The sequence below is a fragment of the Notolepis coatsorum genome (assembly GCF_963971535.1).
Source record: "Notolepis coatsorum genome assembly, chromosome: 5".
NCBI lineage: Eukaryota > Metazoa > Chordata > Actinopteri > Aulopiformes > Paralepididae > Notolepis > Notolepis coatsorum.
In genome coordinates, this window is record NC_140169.1 from 132,165,411 (window position 1) to 132,182,487 (window position 17,077).

Consider the following 17,077-nt stretch of genomic DNA (forward strand, 5'->3'; position numbering starts at 1 on the left):
CAGCTCAGCTGAATGAACTAGCTCATTTTATACTTACATGTTGCAGTTCCTTTAGAAAAAACATGTAACGTTGCCCTGATTCCATCACTGGTGGAGAGAATGTGTCTCTGTCCATGTCGGTAACGTTATGCTAGTTTTGACAGGAGACGCTAAGGTTACGTTAAGACTATTGAGCCGTACTGTATTGTACCCATTCTGCAATCTGTTAATAAAGTTTTCAATCAATCAATCAATCGACCAGCCTGACACCTTATACGCCATCAAGCGAATATGACAAAACATTGCGTTCTCAATTGTGTCCAACGTTAGACAACCGGCATATACAACAGTTTGATAACGATTAATATCAATTAGTTAAGTGAGACGTCGAGGCTCATTCACAAGCAAGTCAACGCTATTGACGTCACCGGTAGTAAAATAATGCCATCTAGCTTGACTAACGACAATGCTTTTTGGTTTCACAAAGCAGGCATCACGTCCCATGTATTTTAACAACACACCACACCACACACGTTAGCTAACGATACAACAAATGCAATCCATAACAGGGGTTCAGCTAACTGGCTGAACTATTAGGCCTCCCAGTCGACGCAAGTCTCCAGTCTCCAGTGCTAGTAGCCATTAGCCCGCTCCCCGCTGCTGTCTGAACTTCAGCATGACACCAAAACACCGCAGAACACACAGTCAACTCAAAAGGGGGCGGGTCAAGGGACATTCTTCTTCTTTGTTTAGTTTAACGGCGGTTGGCATCCATAATGGTTGCATTACCGCCATCTACTAGCCTGTAGCGACGTATTTTACAACACACAAAAAAAAGAAATAAAAACGAAACGGTTATTTCTCTAAAGTTGTGTTGAAAAGTGCTTTCACTTTCAGATTACTTGTATTTTCGGACTCTTCTTTGCTACTTCCCCAGTGCAGGAAATTAGATTAACCATAGAAATAAATGTCCCAAACTGTCTTTGCCAACCAGATACACTTCTCTTTCCTTTTTCCAAACTGTTTAACCTGACACAGCTCCATGTCCTCTACCCTCTCTTCACTGCCTGATTAACCTGACTTTGTACATTTTCCTTGGGCATTCAAGAGACCTTGCCTTATGTGCACAATTCACACATTTAACTGGCTTTAGTTTTCACACAACTCAGTATTGCATGCCACCCTGCTGCACTTAAAGGATCAATAGGCGGCTGGTGATTTTTGGCAACATTTTGAATTTCTTATTATTATCTCAACAGTAATCAATAGTAAAAAAAAATAAGTAAAACAAAATAAACCCTCTAGTGACATGCACGCTTTTTAGGCACATAACAGTTGCACGCATAGACAAAGTCCTGCTAGCTACTAGGGATGAGCACAAGTAATGTTTTCCCAGATCGAATTTATGGAAATCTATTTTTAGAATCTTCTTCACATCTTAAAGTGCAAGGCAGCAGCAATAACAACATAGTGCATGGTGTCACACACACACACAACCGATTTTATTATGTCTTGCTCCGTGGAAATAATGCACAACAGTATACCTGATGCTTAATGCGTATCATCAGTCAAAACAGTCAATTACCATTTGTAATAATTACATGACCTCCACTCTGTCTGCAGCAGGTCTCTCTGCTGCTCATGGAATGGCATGTCCATATCAATAGTTTATCCCGTGAGGGAGGCGTCGGTGAAGACCGTGACGTGTGACAGCCTGCTGCCCACGGGGACCCCGCTGGTGAGGGCACCAGGCCCTCCCCAGAGGACGAGGTCCCCCAGTACTGACATGGGAACCTTCAGCCGCTTCCACTCGTCTCTCACCGGGCCATTTCCATACTGGAAAAAACCACCTCTGTATCCTCCTCATGAAGAGGAGGCCAAGAGGGACCACAGAGTGAGCAGATGCCATCATACCGAGCAGGCGCATCACGGACAGCGCCGTAACCGTCCTAGGACGGAACCTCCCGAGCGCGCCGAGAACCACCCACTCGCCGTACTCTACTTCCAGTCCACAGCAAAACCCAGGCTGGTGAGGAATTCCACCACCTGCCTGGTATGAGACCTGGCGATCTTCCCTGACCAGCCGAGGACCAGAACGTCGTCCAGGGTTAGGCCTGCCACGATAACACATTTTGCTGGGCGATTAATTGCCCCCGAAAATATCGCGATAAGCGATATTATTGCGACCGGTTAGAGAATTTTTTTTTGAGAAATTTATTTCCCAAAACTTTTATTTTGAAGCCCACCGCTCCGTCTTTTCCGGTGTTTTAGACTTTTATTTTGAAGCCCACCGACCGGACCGGAAGTATTGTTGTGATTATCCTAGCAAAACCTAGAGACGACTTGTCTCGTCCGGTTCTGTGTTTTTGAGCTAATGATAAAACAAATATTGAGATTGTTGGTGAACAACTAACTTTAGGTTAGTTTTAACGTTAGCTACTAACGTTAGATGCAGCTACTACAGGCAATCAACGATGAGGAGGAAGCGTCAAAGCCGTATATAATAGAATAGCCGTGGTGCGTAGGCACTGCAGCACGACTCGAAACTACCTACTACGTTATAATAAATTAATTCATGTTTAACTTGTCCCGTGTCCAGTCCTTTGACTAGCCCCACCCGTTCATTGTAAACAATGATGCATGTAATTGTATTAACGTTATTCTGTGTTGTAGCTACAGGGATTAAAGCAAAAAAAAATCTCCTGACTGAACTTTTTTTCAGGCCAAGTCATATTCTTATTTTAACCTCCACTGTATTTCTTTTTAATAGCGTTGGCGTTTTAAGGGAGCCTACTTGTTTCGGTTTAGTCGATAATCCAATGTACAGTTACCCCCCCACCCCGCCTACCCAACCCTCCCCCCAACCACCTCCAATGTACAGTCCCCCCCCCCTCCACCCAACCTACCCAACCTCCTCCAATGTACAGTTTCTTCATCAAATGTATATACTCTCTTTTTTAGACTCTATTGTATTTCACAAACAATACTGTATTTGTAAATCTGGTATGTCATAATCATAAATGTATAGATGTAGCAGTATTATCTATCTGTATGTCATGTATGTCATATATGTTATGATGAATTGAAAATGGGGGACCCTGATGTAAACAAGAGGAAAGTCTTTCTCTGGTCTGCACCCCCTTAACAATTGTATTGAGCTGTACTGTATTGTACCCATTCTGCAATCTGTTATAACAATCAATCAATATTTAACAGATTGCAGATATATAGGTTATATAGGATATATAGGTTTAGGATTGCAGGTATATAGTAATGATTGCAGATATATAGGTTATATAGGATATATAGGTTAATATAAGATTGCAGGTATATAGTAATGTTACATTTGTGACATATACGATATGCAAATATAGAGTACTGTTACCCATAGATCCTAACAGAGATTATATACATTATGATGGGGAGGAGACTGTACATTAGGGTGGGTGGGAGAAAAAAGATACATACATGAAGAGAATATACAGTGGGGAGGAGACCCGGACCGTCTATAGATACACCTGTGTGATGTTGATATTTGTACTGTGAAGTAACACGACAATGACAAATGTGTTGTTTCTGTTTTTCTTTTTGACATAGTTGCGGAACACGGAACAAGTTAACAACTCACCACCGTCTACAGTCCCTGCATCATACTGTAGCCTAGCCAGTCTCTTGAAATACTGCTATCTTCAAACTTCCATTCCTCTCGACACTTTCTTTTGTTGGGTGGTGCCGCTCATACTTTTCGTCTGAGAACACTGTGTGTTTTCTTTTTAGTGGCCAGCTTACTCCTTCCATTAACGTTATTATGCTGACGTTAGCTAATAACTATGTGTTGGGGATAATGGTTCCGCACGGACCATATTGTTTGTTACATTGCTGTCGGCAAACTCGCTCAGAGTGTCAACAGAGTGTTGACGTTAAGTTGATGTTAGCTGCTAGCTGGCTACCCAAATCCACAACAGCCAGGCAGCCAACCGTACAAAATACAGTCTCAGCCAATCACATCGATTTGTACAGTTAGTTAGCTCCACTCCATTGCAAAGTAAAAGTTAGCCAGCCAGGACAGCCCGTATTAGCAAGCTACAGTTACAGTAACGTTAGCCACCCGAAGATCGGTAGCTAGCTAACGTTAGCCACAGCTTCAAAAACGAATTTCAATTATGTTATGAGCTATCAGCTAGCCAGCTAGATAACGTTAGAAAACGCCTCGTGTAGTAAACTAAAGTGAATAGTTTACTGGGCCATTGTTTAATGCTTCAGTGGTGTTAAAAGAGGACCTGCACGCTTGCTATCTTCGGTGCAAATGATACGGGTCTGTGACAAGACAGGTCTGTGAGGGGGAGGGCACTGTGAGCAGCGTGTGTGCGTCAAGCTCACGTTTGATTGGTTAGAATGGTCAAAATGCCCTACGCATCTACAAATCATATTATACCAGGTAGCCAATTCCGTCAGACTCCAAATCAAATTGACGGATTTTTTTTTTAAAAAGACTGAAATCCGTCTGGAGACGGAACGCTTTAATGCATGTAGCTATGCTATACGTTGTATTTCGTTTGTTAGCTATTTAGCTAATGTTGTTAGCATTGAATGAGAATCAACACTCGATCTTTCATCTTTATTTAGCAGTCCAGTTTCTCCGGGCAGTAGCGAGTAACTACTTGGGTCTAAAAATAGCTAACGTTACACTATAAATAACGCTACTTGGTTAAAAGGAGCAACACTATTGAGAAATGTAGTTAAGTTATGTGGCGTTGCCCCACGGAGCTCCTGTGCTGTGCTCTGTAGTAAAGCCAGCGGCCCGCCTCCCAACACGGACAGTGACTGACAAGGGGCACTGGTTCCGCCTCATTAAAACAAACGCGCAAATAGCAATTAATCGCGCCCGTCAAAATCATTGCATTAATTTTAATTATCGCGGCAATTAATCGATTTATTGCTTATCGCGGCAGGCCTATCCAGGGTCGAATAAAATTCATATCCCCGACGACGCAGAGGCCCCAGCGCGGTCTCCACGCACTTGGCAAAGATGCGGGGAGCCAGAGAGTAGCCGAACGGCAGCCTCTGGTACCCGTACGCTAAGCCCTGCAAAGGAAGCGTAGGTATGTCCTAGGATGGAAGATCGGGATGCGAATACGCATCCTACAGGTCTATGGAGGTGAACCAGTCCCCCACCTGACAGCGCCTAACAGGTGGGAGACGGTCAACATTCTGAACCTTCCATGGGATAGGTCCAGTATGGGTCTGACACACCCCCCCCCCCCCGATTTCTCGGGCACCAGAGAATACCGGGAGGAAACGCCGCTCACCGCGTCCTCTCATGGGACCACGACGACGGCCTGCTTTGCCAACAGAGATTGGAACACAAACCCCGCCTCAGCGTTCTCTCCATCCACCTCGACATATGGCACTGCTGTAGCCATACGTGATGATAAACCCAAAGCGCACCCGCCGCCAACTGGCGCTGGTCCGCCAGGAACCGTAGATAGGAGGCCCGGTCCCACCCGCTGTGCGTTGCCAACTCTGGACTCGCCAACTGCGCGAGCAGGGCGTCTCGCGGAGCCGGGATATCGCACCCTGACTCTACCAACGAGGCAATCGCACACAAGGGGGGACCCCGACAGAAAGGGCCGGTCTGATACGGGGAGAGCGGCCATCACACTTGGTGACATAAGCTCCCCCACTGAGCATCTTCCCGGCATGGACTGCTGAGGATAGCCTGCTCTGCAGCTGGACATGCAAGGCGTGTGGTCCCCACACTGCCCGATAGGGTGGGTTCCTACACACCGTAGCCCTGTAGTGATATTACTACCACCCAAACCACGCGTACCTGACTGACCACCGCCGGTCTCCAGGTCGGGGGAGACACTAACGTGATACCCGGCCTGGCGAGGGCGGGGCTGGGGGAACTCACGCTGCGACCTCTTGGGCCTCGAGTTCCCCCGCTGACAACCTTTACCGTCGACAGACACAACACCAGGCTCACCAAACACAGACGCAGAACGTGTGGCATGGGAGCCGCTTGACAGCACAGCATTCTCACAGGCAGACCCAGGCCTAGCTAGCAACTGGGTGTCAGCCCCTGTCCCCATGAGAAGCGAAACATGGGGCCGCTTGCGCTTCACTGAAAGCACGCGGCCCGCAGCCAAAGGGAACAAATCAGAGCCCGTGTCCCGCTGGCGTTGGGAGGGGGGGAGTGACCGGAGAGCGTGCTAGACACAGCTAGACAGCGACGTTTTTTTAGGGCGTGCTCATCTAATGTAGCCGATCCCTCGGCCGCCGGCCTTGTGATCACCTGTCTTCTTTGTGTCCAGGGTATCTCAGGCGGGGGAAACATGGCTGCTGGCCGGGGGCCTCGCCGCAGCCGCTGGCGAGGCCGTGCTCTCACCTCTGGCTGCGCGGTGTGGGGCAGCGTGGAGCCCAGGTCAAATACCGCGCGCGCCTCTGTGGACAGACCCAGGTCCACCCACGGAGGGGGGAGCCCTGAGGAGGAGACCCCTCAAGGGGAGATTGCTCCAACCAGAAATGCCTGTGAACAACCGTTGACAGCATCCTAGCCCTCCCTGCGGTTATAGCTTGCGGCTAGGTCAAAAGCTGAATAACCTCAAAACCTTGCGCAATGTTTTGACGTCGGCTGGCCCTAAGGCCCCACCACCCGACACCATTTGACAGAAAAAACAGCAAATTGAACAATGTTGCCAGTCGCTGCTAATTTTATACCGCGGCAGTATAGGCTTCATCAGCCCACCAGCCACCTGCCGGGCCAACTCGCCTCATGGCGTCGGCCGGGCGGGACACCGTTCCACCATGTCAGGGCAAAGGACTGATGCCACCTGCTTCACTAAGCACGGAACACCAGTGGTGGCTGCAGACCAAAATCTACTACTAGTGAAGCACTGCCTCACTAGTAGGCATGCAACAACCTCCACTGTGGTGTGCATCCATGAAGGGATGAATGAATGAATGAACGAAAACTCTATTAACATATTGCAGAATGGGCTAGCCCATACACACAATTGTTAAGGGGATGCAGACCAGAGAAAACGTTAGTTCTGTCCACACCAGGGACCCCATTTTCAATTCATAGATTCACAAAAAGCACACCTGCCCTGAGCCTCAGCCCATCCACCCATGTAAATGGTAAACAAGCCCCCATTAAAACCCCCAACATTAGACACCGATTGACCGTGCATGAATGGTTAAGAGGAGGGAAGACCTTTTAGTAAAGACAGCCCTCGGCGGGGAACAAGGGGAACGGCGCCCCAACATTGTAGCATTAGCATTAGCTGCGCGCTAGGATACTCGGAAAACATCCAAAAGAGTCATGTTTTCCCAAATATCCCGCCCCCCACGCCAATACATCACTCGGTCGTCTCACGAGACAATGAGCAGTATTACCCATGCCAGTATCAATGCCTGATAGCGCAGGCCCTACCTGTGCACGACTTAGCTCGACAGCTAACCGTCGCGCGACGTCCCTCAGTCCACTGTCACGAGACGAGGAAACCCAGGACAGGCCCGTTGCGCTGTTAGGATGTGCCGAGAAGGTTCCGGGGGCTGGTGAACTTCTGGCGAATACCCAACATTGTGTAATTTCTCCCTACGTTTTCATAACAACTAGTTCACGGAGTGCACTGCTACTTCCGTGTTGGAAACGAAAAGAGGAAGGTGGAGTGTGACCATTTCCGGCGTCATATAGGGAGACGCAGGGGCGTGGCTTGGTCACGTGCAAGTGAGTGCATTTGTTTGTTTCGTGTGCACATTATGTGCAAGGAGATAAGAGGTCATCTCATTGGCAGAGCGAGACGCGATAGCCAAGTATGCTATATAACTGGTGGTGGACTTGTAGCACTAAAGTAAACCATATATTTTTTTGGCTCAAGTTTATCCCTTTTTGGCTTCCATATCTGTTAGATTTCTCCCTGTGAACATGGACTACCATCAGGGCTTGTTGGCCTATATTCAGAGCTTGCTGTACTAACATCCACCCGTTCATGTCATCACTTTCAAAACTCTCGCTTAGCCATTCCATGCTTCCTCCTTCTTCTACCCATTCTCCTTCAGTCAGCCACGTTCCCGCTTCAAACGAGCCCTCGAGGTATGTTCAAATGAACTCTGAACATTGAAGAATCCGACATCCAGCTCGAGTAAACAAGCAGACTATCTTTAATCTTAGTGTGATGGCATCTCCTTCATGCATAATTACAACATACAAAAAATATAATATATATATTATATTTTCTATCCACCAAGACAATTTCAAGTTTGACCTCCATTTGCTACTTTGCCAGTTACTTAGCACCATCACACACGATACCTCACACTGCATATGCGAAACAGTTGCTTGTTTCTTTTTGTTATATTGAAAATGTGTCTTAGTTTGTACAACTCTATTGTGGGCTCATCAAGATACAAACCATTGGTCGACAAAATCAAATGCACCCATTGCAAAATTATTTTAGACCCAATCTTTGAAATTCCAATAAAGGTCTTGCACGGAATGTGTAGTTATTTTTCTTACAGGCAGCTTATAACCATTGGTAACCACTTTCAAAAGAAAATGCCTAATTTCTGTGCAGTGGTTAGAGTAGGTAAAACACTGGAAAACCATATCACTGTTCTACCGTGACGTGTTTATAAGATCTAGTTAAAAAAAATACACCAAATGATTATGTTTTTGTTTACATATTTCTCATACATCAACACATAGCAACTATCGTTTCTTCCATCGCCATGTACAAAAACAATGGTTGCTATGTTACAGGCAGCCATGTTGAAAGACCAAGAACTACACAAACATTCCATCCAAGGCCTCTTGATTCACAGCCAACCTTGAGGTGGTGTAGTCTACATATATGTATAAATGCACACTTTAATAATGATGGAGGAAATGAATACGACTACTACCTAACTAGAAATCAGTTTACAAAAATATAGTGATAGTGGGATTTCCCTCTCAGCTTTACCTCTTCACCGTTTGGTTTGAGATGCATTCAAGACAACTTGGAATTGGGATTTCCAACATTCAAATGGTAAGAAATACATATATAAAATATACAGCCATATAGCTGAAAGCTGCTGCACTAAGAGCCCCATAAATGAAGGTTTCTGTTGAAAGGTTAATCACTGAGCTAGTCAACACCAGGTTAGCCCCCTTTAAATCACTTTACATGACATGGTTAACACTTTGAGTGCCAGCCACGCGTTTTGTCGTTAGTTCATGCCGACCTATGAATGCCACCAACGCTATATAGCGTTTGTTTGCCGTATCTTTTTTTATTGGCGATTTGAATTCATATTTCATCAATCGAGCCTCAGGTTAGTGCTGCAGAGTCTCTCTGAGCTCAATTGGGAAGATACCGCCCCCTATCGTCTCTCCCTGTGTAACTGCTAGGGATGCACCGATATGAAAATTGGCCGCCGATACCGATTGTTCAACTAACACTATCGGCCGATACCGATACCGATATTTGTATATAAGTATTTGTAATTTTTTTAAATTTTTTTTTAATTTTATTTTTTTTTAATGAAACTACTGTATATTTGTATGTGTATGTTTGTATTTGTAGGCCTCTTTACTTACTTAAAAAAAGGAAACATCAAGAAATATGTTTATGGTATCACTATCTCTCTCCCAGTATCGTCTTGCGGCCTGCAGAGGGATACTATTTTCTCAACCAGAGCTTTCAACCAATGCAATGGAACCATTCTTGCGGCCTGCAGCGGGATACTATTCTCTCAACCAGAGCTTTCAACCAATGCAATGGAACCATTTTGATTGACAGTCGATTCGGCCAATTACGCCACACCGCTAGCACCCACCTCCTGCTGTCCTTACCACCAATCGGCAAGCGTTTATTAATTTTTCTACTTTCTGGCATGCCGCCATTGTTCTGTTTGCGAGAGCAGATACGTTAGCTGCCCGGCCCGCCGACCGGCGCTCCACAGCATGGAGCGCCGGACCAAATGAGACATAATGATTTTACTGCAACAAATGTTATAATAAAACAAAGCCTTTCTATACATTTGTCTGGTTGAAAACTTTATTAACAGATTGCAGAATGTGTAGTTGGGTACGGAATGAGCAACGGAATGGAACCGAGCTATGAACGGACTAACGGAGTAATGCCTTGTTTACTGCTATCTTCGGGTAAATAATATGCTTGTTATTGAACGTGTAACACTAACTATATATGCCACAAAACGAATGTTTGTGTCATTTTAACAGCAGATACTTTCTTAAATGCCATCTTCCCGAGAGAGGGTGTTGACGGGGAGTTGTGTTATTAATAGCATTGAACAGCTAACCGAAAGCTAGCGTTAACTATTGTTAAAGGTTTAGCCATAACGTTACCTTGGCTAAAGTTGGGGCTATTCATAATGCAGCAATAATGGCTGCAGACCTGCAAGCAAAGTACAGCAAGTTGACAAAGGAGTATTCCAACGCAAATCACATTTTCACCAGTAACGTTAGTCTTGCATCTCCCGGTAGCTAATGAACGGACTCGGAGTAATGCCTTGCTGCTATGGGTAATAATAATATGCTGATGTTATTGTCCGTGTAACACTAACTATATAACGTTAATGCCACAAAACGAATGCCTTGTTAATCATAAATAGTAACTTTGATGCAGTAGCTTGTGTGTGGGGGACGGCGGGCGTTGTGCAGGTAGGTCGCGAGTGAACTTTTTTTTTTTGCCTTTTGACGCTACACAAATTGATGGGTATTTATCGGCGACTGCTATCGGCACATTTGAGCTTATCGGCCGACAGGCCGATAGCAGTCAACAAGGCACTTATCGGCCGATACCGATACCCGACCGATATATCGGTGCACCCCTAGTAACTGCACCCCATTACTTTAGACTGATGAAGGGGGGGGGGGGGCCAGTTTCCTCATTTTACTTTTCCGTCAAGCCAACTGAAGAATCCATTGTGATCGCCGGCCCGGAAAACGCGTGGATTATGTATTTACAGTACCCAACGCTGAATCAATAAACGCGATCGATATTTGGAATGGCGATCAGGAATTGGAATAATCTTTTTGGATAACATCTGATCTGAGGTAAGGAATCTATTTGACCAGTCTTGGGATAATCAGAGCTATTTTCACCTATATATCAGTGTTTGCCCTATGCGTGTGTGTGTGGCTGTGATCGCTGATCAGGAAATGAGAGAATCGATATTGCAGCCCGCTTCTATAGCGTGCATAAGTACACATATACTATCGATAATCTAGCGTTTATTTGAAAACGATTCATAAATAGGACGAAAAATGACTGTTTTTTGTGTATTCCAGAATATTCCAGTAAAGGGCGATTATCACAGAATCTTTATATTTTCCTGAAACTTTCAAAAAACATGCGTTTTTCAAAATGGTATAAAACGGAAATGAAAAGATTAAAAAACAATCCGTTTCGACAATGTTGACTGAAAACAAGTCATTGATAAGCGACGGCCAGATTAGACGCATAGCCATAATTTAAGATGTAGTTTATGCGTTCGCAAATATGAGAGCGGTATCATTGAAGTGGGTGGTGGCACTCAAGCACTAAATCGTGCGCCCCCTGCTGGCACTGAAAGTGTTAAGACTGTAAAGCTGAGCAATGTCACTCTTCCATTTTACCAAATTACTTCAATTTCATAATCTTAGACAATTCCTGAAAAGGCCAAAAGAAAATCAAATACATATTCTCTGTATGAATGGGGAGCATAATTATTTTCTTTCTGTGCACAAAACGGGCATCAAACAAGAATACAAATAAGTAGAATAGTCTTAGACTTACCAGAATGGCCCACTCTCCAATTTTTGTCTTGATCATAAGAAGGAGACAGACTGTGTAAAACATTCCAGATGATAATAAGCCCCATTCTTCTTCCTCATGCAAGTCAGACACTGGTTCCATTGAGTCCAGAGATCCTGGAGATTCAAAATGAGCAAATTAGCAAATGCGTCTAGTTAAACTGTTCCTACAATGTTAGTTCATTCAATAGCTTTGAAAGGTTGCTTATCAATGTTTGAGCATGAAGAATATTTGGCCTAAAGTTGTAAAGCAGAGAACCAAGGCTCTAATCAGTAATGCCACCATGAGACAGAACCTGGAGCTGTTCCCCTGACAAATTAATTTGATTTTGTGAACAAAATGTTTGAGCTTTCACATCCAAAATGACTTAATCTTACTATAGATGGTTTCAACATAAACATTCTAAGTGGGACTAAAGTTGATTTCCTGTCAGCTATTGATATAACCAAACACAGAAACAGGAAATAACCTTGGGGTCCAAGCTGTTGCCTAGCAACACAAATTTGAGTGAAACCGTCTATAGTGTCAAGAGGTATGAACCAGTAAATGTGCCTCTGTCCTTATGGACAGTTCTCGGCGACATAAACATTGTAAACAGACACAAGTTTATTTCCTGTTGCAATGTTTGCTAATGTAATAACTGACAGCAAATATACTTGGGTCCAAAATGTTCCCTAGTAACAGAATTCCATTGAAACAGTCTATAATGGAGGACAAAGTAGCAGCTTATTTGTAGTTTTAGAAGAGACTTAATTGTCTGAGACCATAGAATTAACATTAGTTACTTAATTCACCTTCTGGGTAGATGTTCCCTTTAAGGCCTTCATGACATACGATTTTTCAAAAGGTGTTTTTTGTAAAGATTTCTGAACTACCAACCTGAGGACGAATGCTCCATATCGACACCAAGACCGACGTCAAACGGCTTCTCCAGAATAGCTTGCGGAACCTTCTGCATTTTATCTGCTGCCGGGAAGCTTGGCTGATTGTCTTTGTTTCTATTAAAGTGTCCTCCATCTTCCTCCAAACTGATATCTGGTCTCTTGTGCACTTCACCCAATACAGACGGCTCCTCTTCCCTCTCCGGTGGCTTCTTCTCCTCCACGCCGGCTGCTGTGAGGTTGACATCCCTCTCGGTTCCCTCGGTGAGGCTGCCGTCATAGACCACCCCCTCTTCATCATCATCATCATCATCCGATACGTGTTCATCTACGGAAACATTAAGAAACACAGGTGAACGCAGTGTTAGTGTTCAAACACTGAAGTCAATCTGGCAAGTGACAACATGGGTGTGGTCTATCATTGTGTCACAAAGCAAGTATTTATTAAGTAGGAGTTCCATGTGGCCCTACTTAGTGAATAAGTGGGCTGTTGCAAATGTCAGGCTAAAGTAATGTGCAAAATGCAGGTGTCTCTGTTACTATCAACTAGGGCCAGAACCAATATCACTTGCTATTCGACAACTAAAATTGTCATTAAACATACAATTGCCATAGCCATCTTAGACTCGCATAAAACACACACACTGATGTTTATATTAAGGAAATGTTCTTAAGTCTCACAGGTTTAGTGTGAATAAAAAATGTCTTCCAGAACATAAAGGTTTGGTTTGTGGTGATTTCATCAGTACCTTGTTTAATGTGCGATGGGCTATCTGCTGCCAAAGGAGCACTGTCACTGGCTGTTGAATACTTCTGTCTTAGGCTGAATGCTAGCTCCTGCAAGTCATCCAGGATTGCCGCTTCCTCATCAAACATATTTGTGTCCATCTGGTGCAGGTCAGCGTTCTTGGGGTCCCGGCCGTCCAGCATCTTTTCAATCTCATCCATGATAGGGGTCTCGGAGGCCTCAAGGATGACCTCAAGTGACTTTTCGACATCCTCTGCGCCTATTTGTGAGTGACGAGCAGCCTTCAATTCCATGTCCAGGTCAGAAAACATGGCCTCTGCCTTGAAGAGGTTCTTGAGACCCAGAACCCTTTGCAACCGCTCCATGTTCTCTTCTTTAAAGTGCTCTCGCAGCAGAGTCAGTCTCAGCACGCTGTCACTGTATTCTGGCTCCGAGGTTGACGGATGGCTTGTTTCAAGTGAGGGTATGTCCGTTTCCGTGTGCGTAGACAAAATGGCATTTTCGTCCTCAAGTAATTCTTCCCTCTCCTCCCCTGTCTCTGTCTCCACCTCCCCCTCCTCCTCGTCCTCCGCCTCAAATGTGTGCTCATTTAGCTCAGCTTCCTCAACAGGTAGCTCTTGATGGCTATACTTTCGTTTACTCTTTTCTATACCTGTGATTGAATGTTTGAGAAACTGCTTGAACGTGTTGGTGTTGTCATTTTGTTCAGCATGACCTTTGAACTCTTTTGATTTCTCCTCCTCGTGGGGCGGGTCCTTTTTTGGTATGATCTTCTCAACAGGTAACTCTTGGTGGCTGTGCGTCATTTTATGTTCCCCCGAATTAGACATCGACTCCTCTCTATGATGATCCAAAGTGTTTTTGCCGTGTCCATGTGCATTATCATCTTGCAACTCAGACACTTTTGATGCCTGCTCCTCAGTGGGTTTATCTAGTGTTTTACTCTCCAATCTATAAAGCTGGGGAACCACTGGGCTGTCATCTCTTGATACAAGTTTCTGTGCCGCAGTGCCCTCTTCCGTCTTTTCATAGGAGCTCTGGTTGTCAGTAGGTAATGTTGAGGTTTGATCTTGACCATTTCCACCCCCTGCCACGTCATCGCCATCGTCATCATCAATCACAGACTTCTCTGAGGCTTCAGGCTCTTTCGATGGTTCATCAGCTAACACCTGGGCTTCCTCTGCCTTCGGTTCCTCAGTACTCTGAGGGTTTTCGGAGACAATGCCCTCCTCATCGTCCTCTGAAACAATGCCCTCCTCGTCGTCCTCTGAGACAATGCCCTCGTCGTCCTCATCATCCTCTAAGACAATGCCCTCGTCGTCCTCATCTTCCTCTGAACTCGAAACATCCGCAGTCCTTTCTCCGCCACTGACAATTGCAAAAACTTTATCTCCAAACGATGTCCATATATTCTTATCCTCCGAGGCCTGTTGATCATTCCCACGCGTCGCCGGTGGACTTTGATCCTCATTCAGAGGGTCCGACTCTGGGGTGTCTGCTGCTTTTTTCTCAGAAAATGCCAGCAACAGAGTTTCACTGTCTAAATCATCACTGCGATCTTCTAGCTCCTCACTTTCCTCCTCTTCATATGGGGTAACCTTCCAAGTGTCTTCATCATCAGTAGTGACGGCGTCAAAAGTCTCTCCGAGAGACGTCTTCAAGTCGGGGACAGGTTTCCCTTCAGAAAACGAGTCAGTTTCGTTTTCTGAATCGGCATGGTCTTTGGACAGAGGCTCGTCTTCAGGTTTGGTGGGAGTATCTTTGGTGCCACTCTGTTGTTCTGAATGATCACTTTCCAGAGCCAAGTCTCCGGTTGTTAGTTGCTCTCTCTCTTCCACGACAATCTCAGCGGCGGCAGGTTCAGTTTCTGCATCAGATTCCACTGCCTCAGTGGCGAGTGATTCGGTTGTCTCGTCAAGCTGAGGCAAAGAATCCCCTGGAACCATATCAAAATCCTGAGGGTCATCATGATCTTCATGGCTTTCAGTTTCAGTTGCTTCTTCTGTCGATAGCTCTGCTTCGTCTGAGGTGTCCTGTGCTATTTCAGTTTCGTCAATTGTGTCTGTATCTTCTTCATCATCATCATCATCATCATCATCATCATTCTTCCCCATTAACGACGAGAAGTCCAACAGTGAATCTATGTCATAATTATCAAACTTATCGTAGCCTGTGTCAAAACAGACAAAGTCTGTTTCCTAAAAGAAGATAAATGCAAAATGAATTACTTTAAATAGACTGTACTTTGTTCAACTGAGAGTGGATTTAAATTCTCACAAGAGAATAAAACAAAGATATTTCAGCAAAAGCTTCCCATACCTCAGCTTTAACTTCCAATTCTTTGTCAGTATATATATGATTGACTGTAAGAAGGTCCTTTTGGAAATAGCCAAACCGACTTCCAACCTGTTGACGATAACAAAAAGATATGGGTTACTACTACAACGTAGCTTCATTCTTACACAGTAATGATTAACAATTAACCATATTCTACTTACACTCCCCGCCCACATGTCTGTCCTTTGTCCTGACAGTTTGTAGTATACATAGATAGTTTCAGATTTCTTGAAGGACAGGAATCGACAATCTGGTCCTGAGAAATCGCGCACTGCTTTCCCCCGACAGAGGAGCACTGTAAATACAAAACATGTCAGATTAGAAATATGACGGAAAGGTAAGCCTTTATCAATATTTGTGTCTAGTATCATGAAATACAAATAAATTCAACAACCCAAGGTAACCTGAGAAATAACCACATTGCAATTTGTCAATGGAAAAACAAGTCTTACAAGCTCCATGGGTAGCAAAATACCCTAAAACTTTATTTTGGTTATTCACAATCAATAATATATTGGTGTTTTTGGAACAATGGGATTCACATTTAAATATTGCTGCTACTGCCAGTACTGGTGAGAAAGAAGCTGCTTTGACCAGTGTACAAAATTACTGATCTGGTCTTGACCGGTGATCTGGTCTCAAATACCAAAACGTATGTCTCACATTGGCTTCATATTTAAAAACACACGTAAATGTGTGGCACTGTTGGTGTTTTGGTGCTGCTGTGACTCTTTAAATAATTCCATACTTGAAACTCAATCTCTATAGACATAACCGTTATGTTGTTTCTTGTGTCAACAAACGGTATGTTGTTTCCTGTGTCAACTCTGTACGTTTTATTTACTAGATTAGATCTCTATTTTCCTCGATTAGAAGATTTGCCTGTCTTTCTTGGTCTTCACAACGCACTATGAGAATTGGTTGGTTTGTTGTGTGTTTGCTCTGTAACTTGGCTATCTGGTGTAGTTTAACTTTCTTAAGCAAACTAATAGGCTAACGTTGGTTGTGAGTGACAATGATTCCATGCCAGGACACTGGTTACAAATAGATTTAAAGAACTGTGGTTAGTGGCTTCCCGTTAGCCAACGGTTAAGTTAGCTAGCTAGCGCTAGCTAGCTAACGTTACCTTTACATGACCCCCTTTGCATTATCTACCAAAGAAGTTGACGTTAAGTAGTTTACCAACTCACAACACAACTAAAGCGGCAGACGTTTGTAGTGGCTATAAAGCTGTCGTTAGATGTTAACGTTTTTATTTGTGGGGGGCTAACGTTACTACAAAAGCCAAGGTAGCTAATTACTTGCTAACCGTTAACGTGAGCTAACAT

The 17,077-nt window shown here is 44.4% G+C and overlaps 2 protein-coding genes across 2 annotated transcripts in view; both read right to left on the bottom strand.

Moving 5' to 3' along the window:
- The window catches only part of LOC311228354 (phospholipase B1, membrane-associated-like), a gene marked incomplete at both ends in the record, with an annotated part of 540,482 nt that overhangs the window by 504,390 nt on the left and 19,015 nt on the right, over window positions 1–17,077 (bottom strand). The window lies entirely within an intron of this gene.
- The window catches only part of mia3 (MIA SH3 domain ER export factor 3), a 41,229-nt gene that overhangs the window by 23,722 nt on the left and 430 nt on the right, over window positions 1–17,077 (bottom strand). Inside the window, exons 2-6 of the mRNA XM_084314937.1 lie at window positions 15,911–16,044; window positions 15,732–15,818; window positions 13,414–15,610; window positions 12,663–12,992; window positions 11,766–11,899 (exon numbers count right to left, since the gene is read on the bottom strand). Of these exons, the coding sequence (XP_084171063.1) occupies window positions 11,766–11,899; window positions 12,663–12,992; window positions 13,414–15,610; window positions 15,732–15,818; window positions 15,911–16,044 (2,882 nt within the window). The remainder of the gene's footprint in view (window positions 1–11,765; window positions 11,900–12,662; window positions 12,993–13,413; window positions 15,611–15,731; window positions 15,819–15,910; window positions 16,045–17,077) is intronic.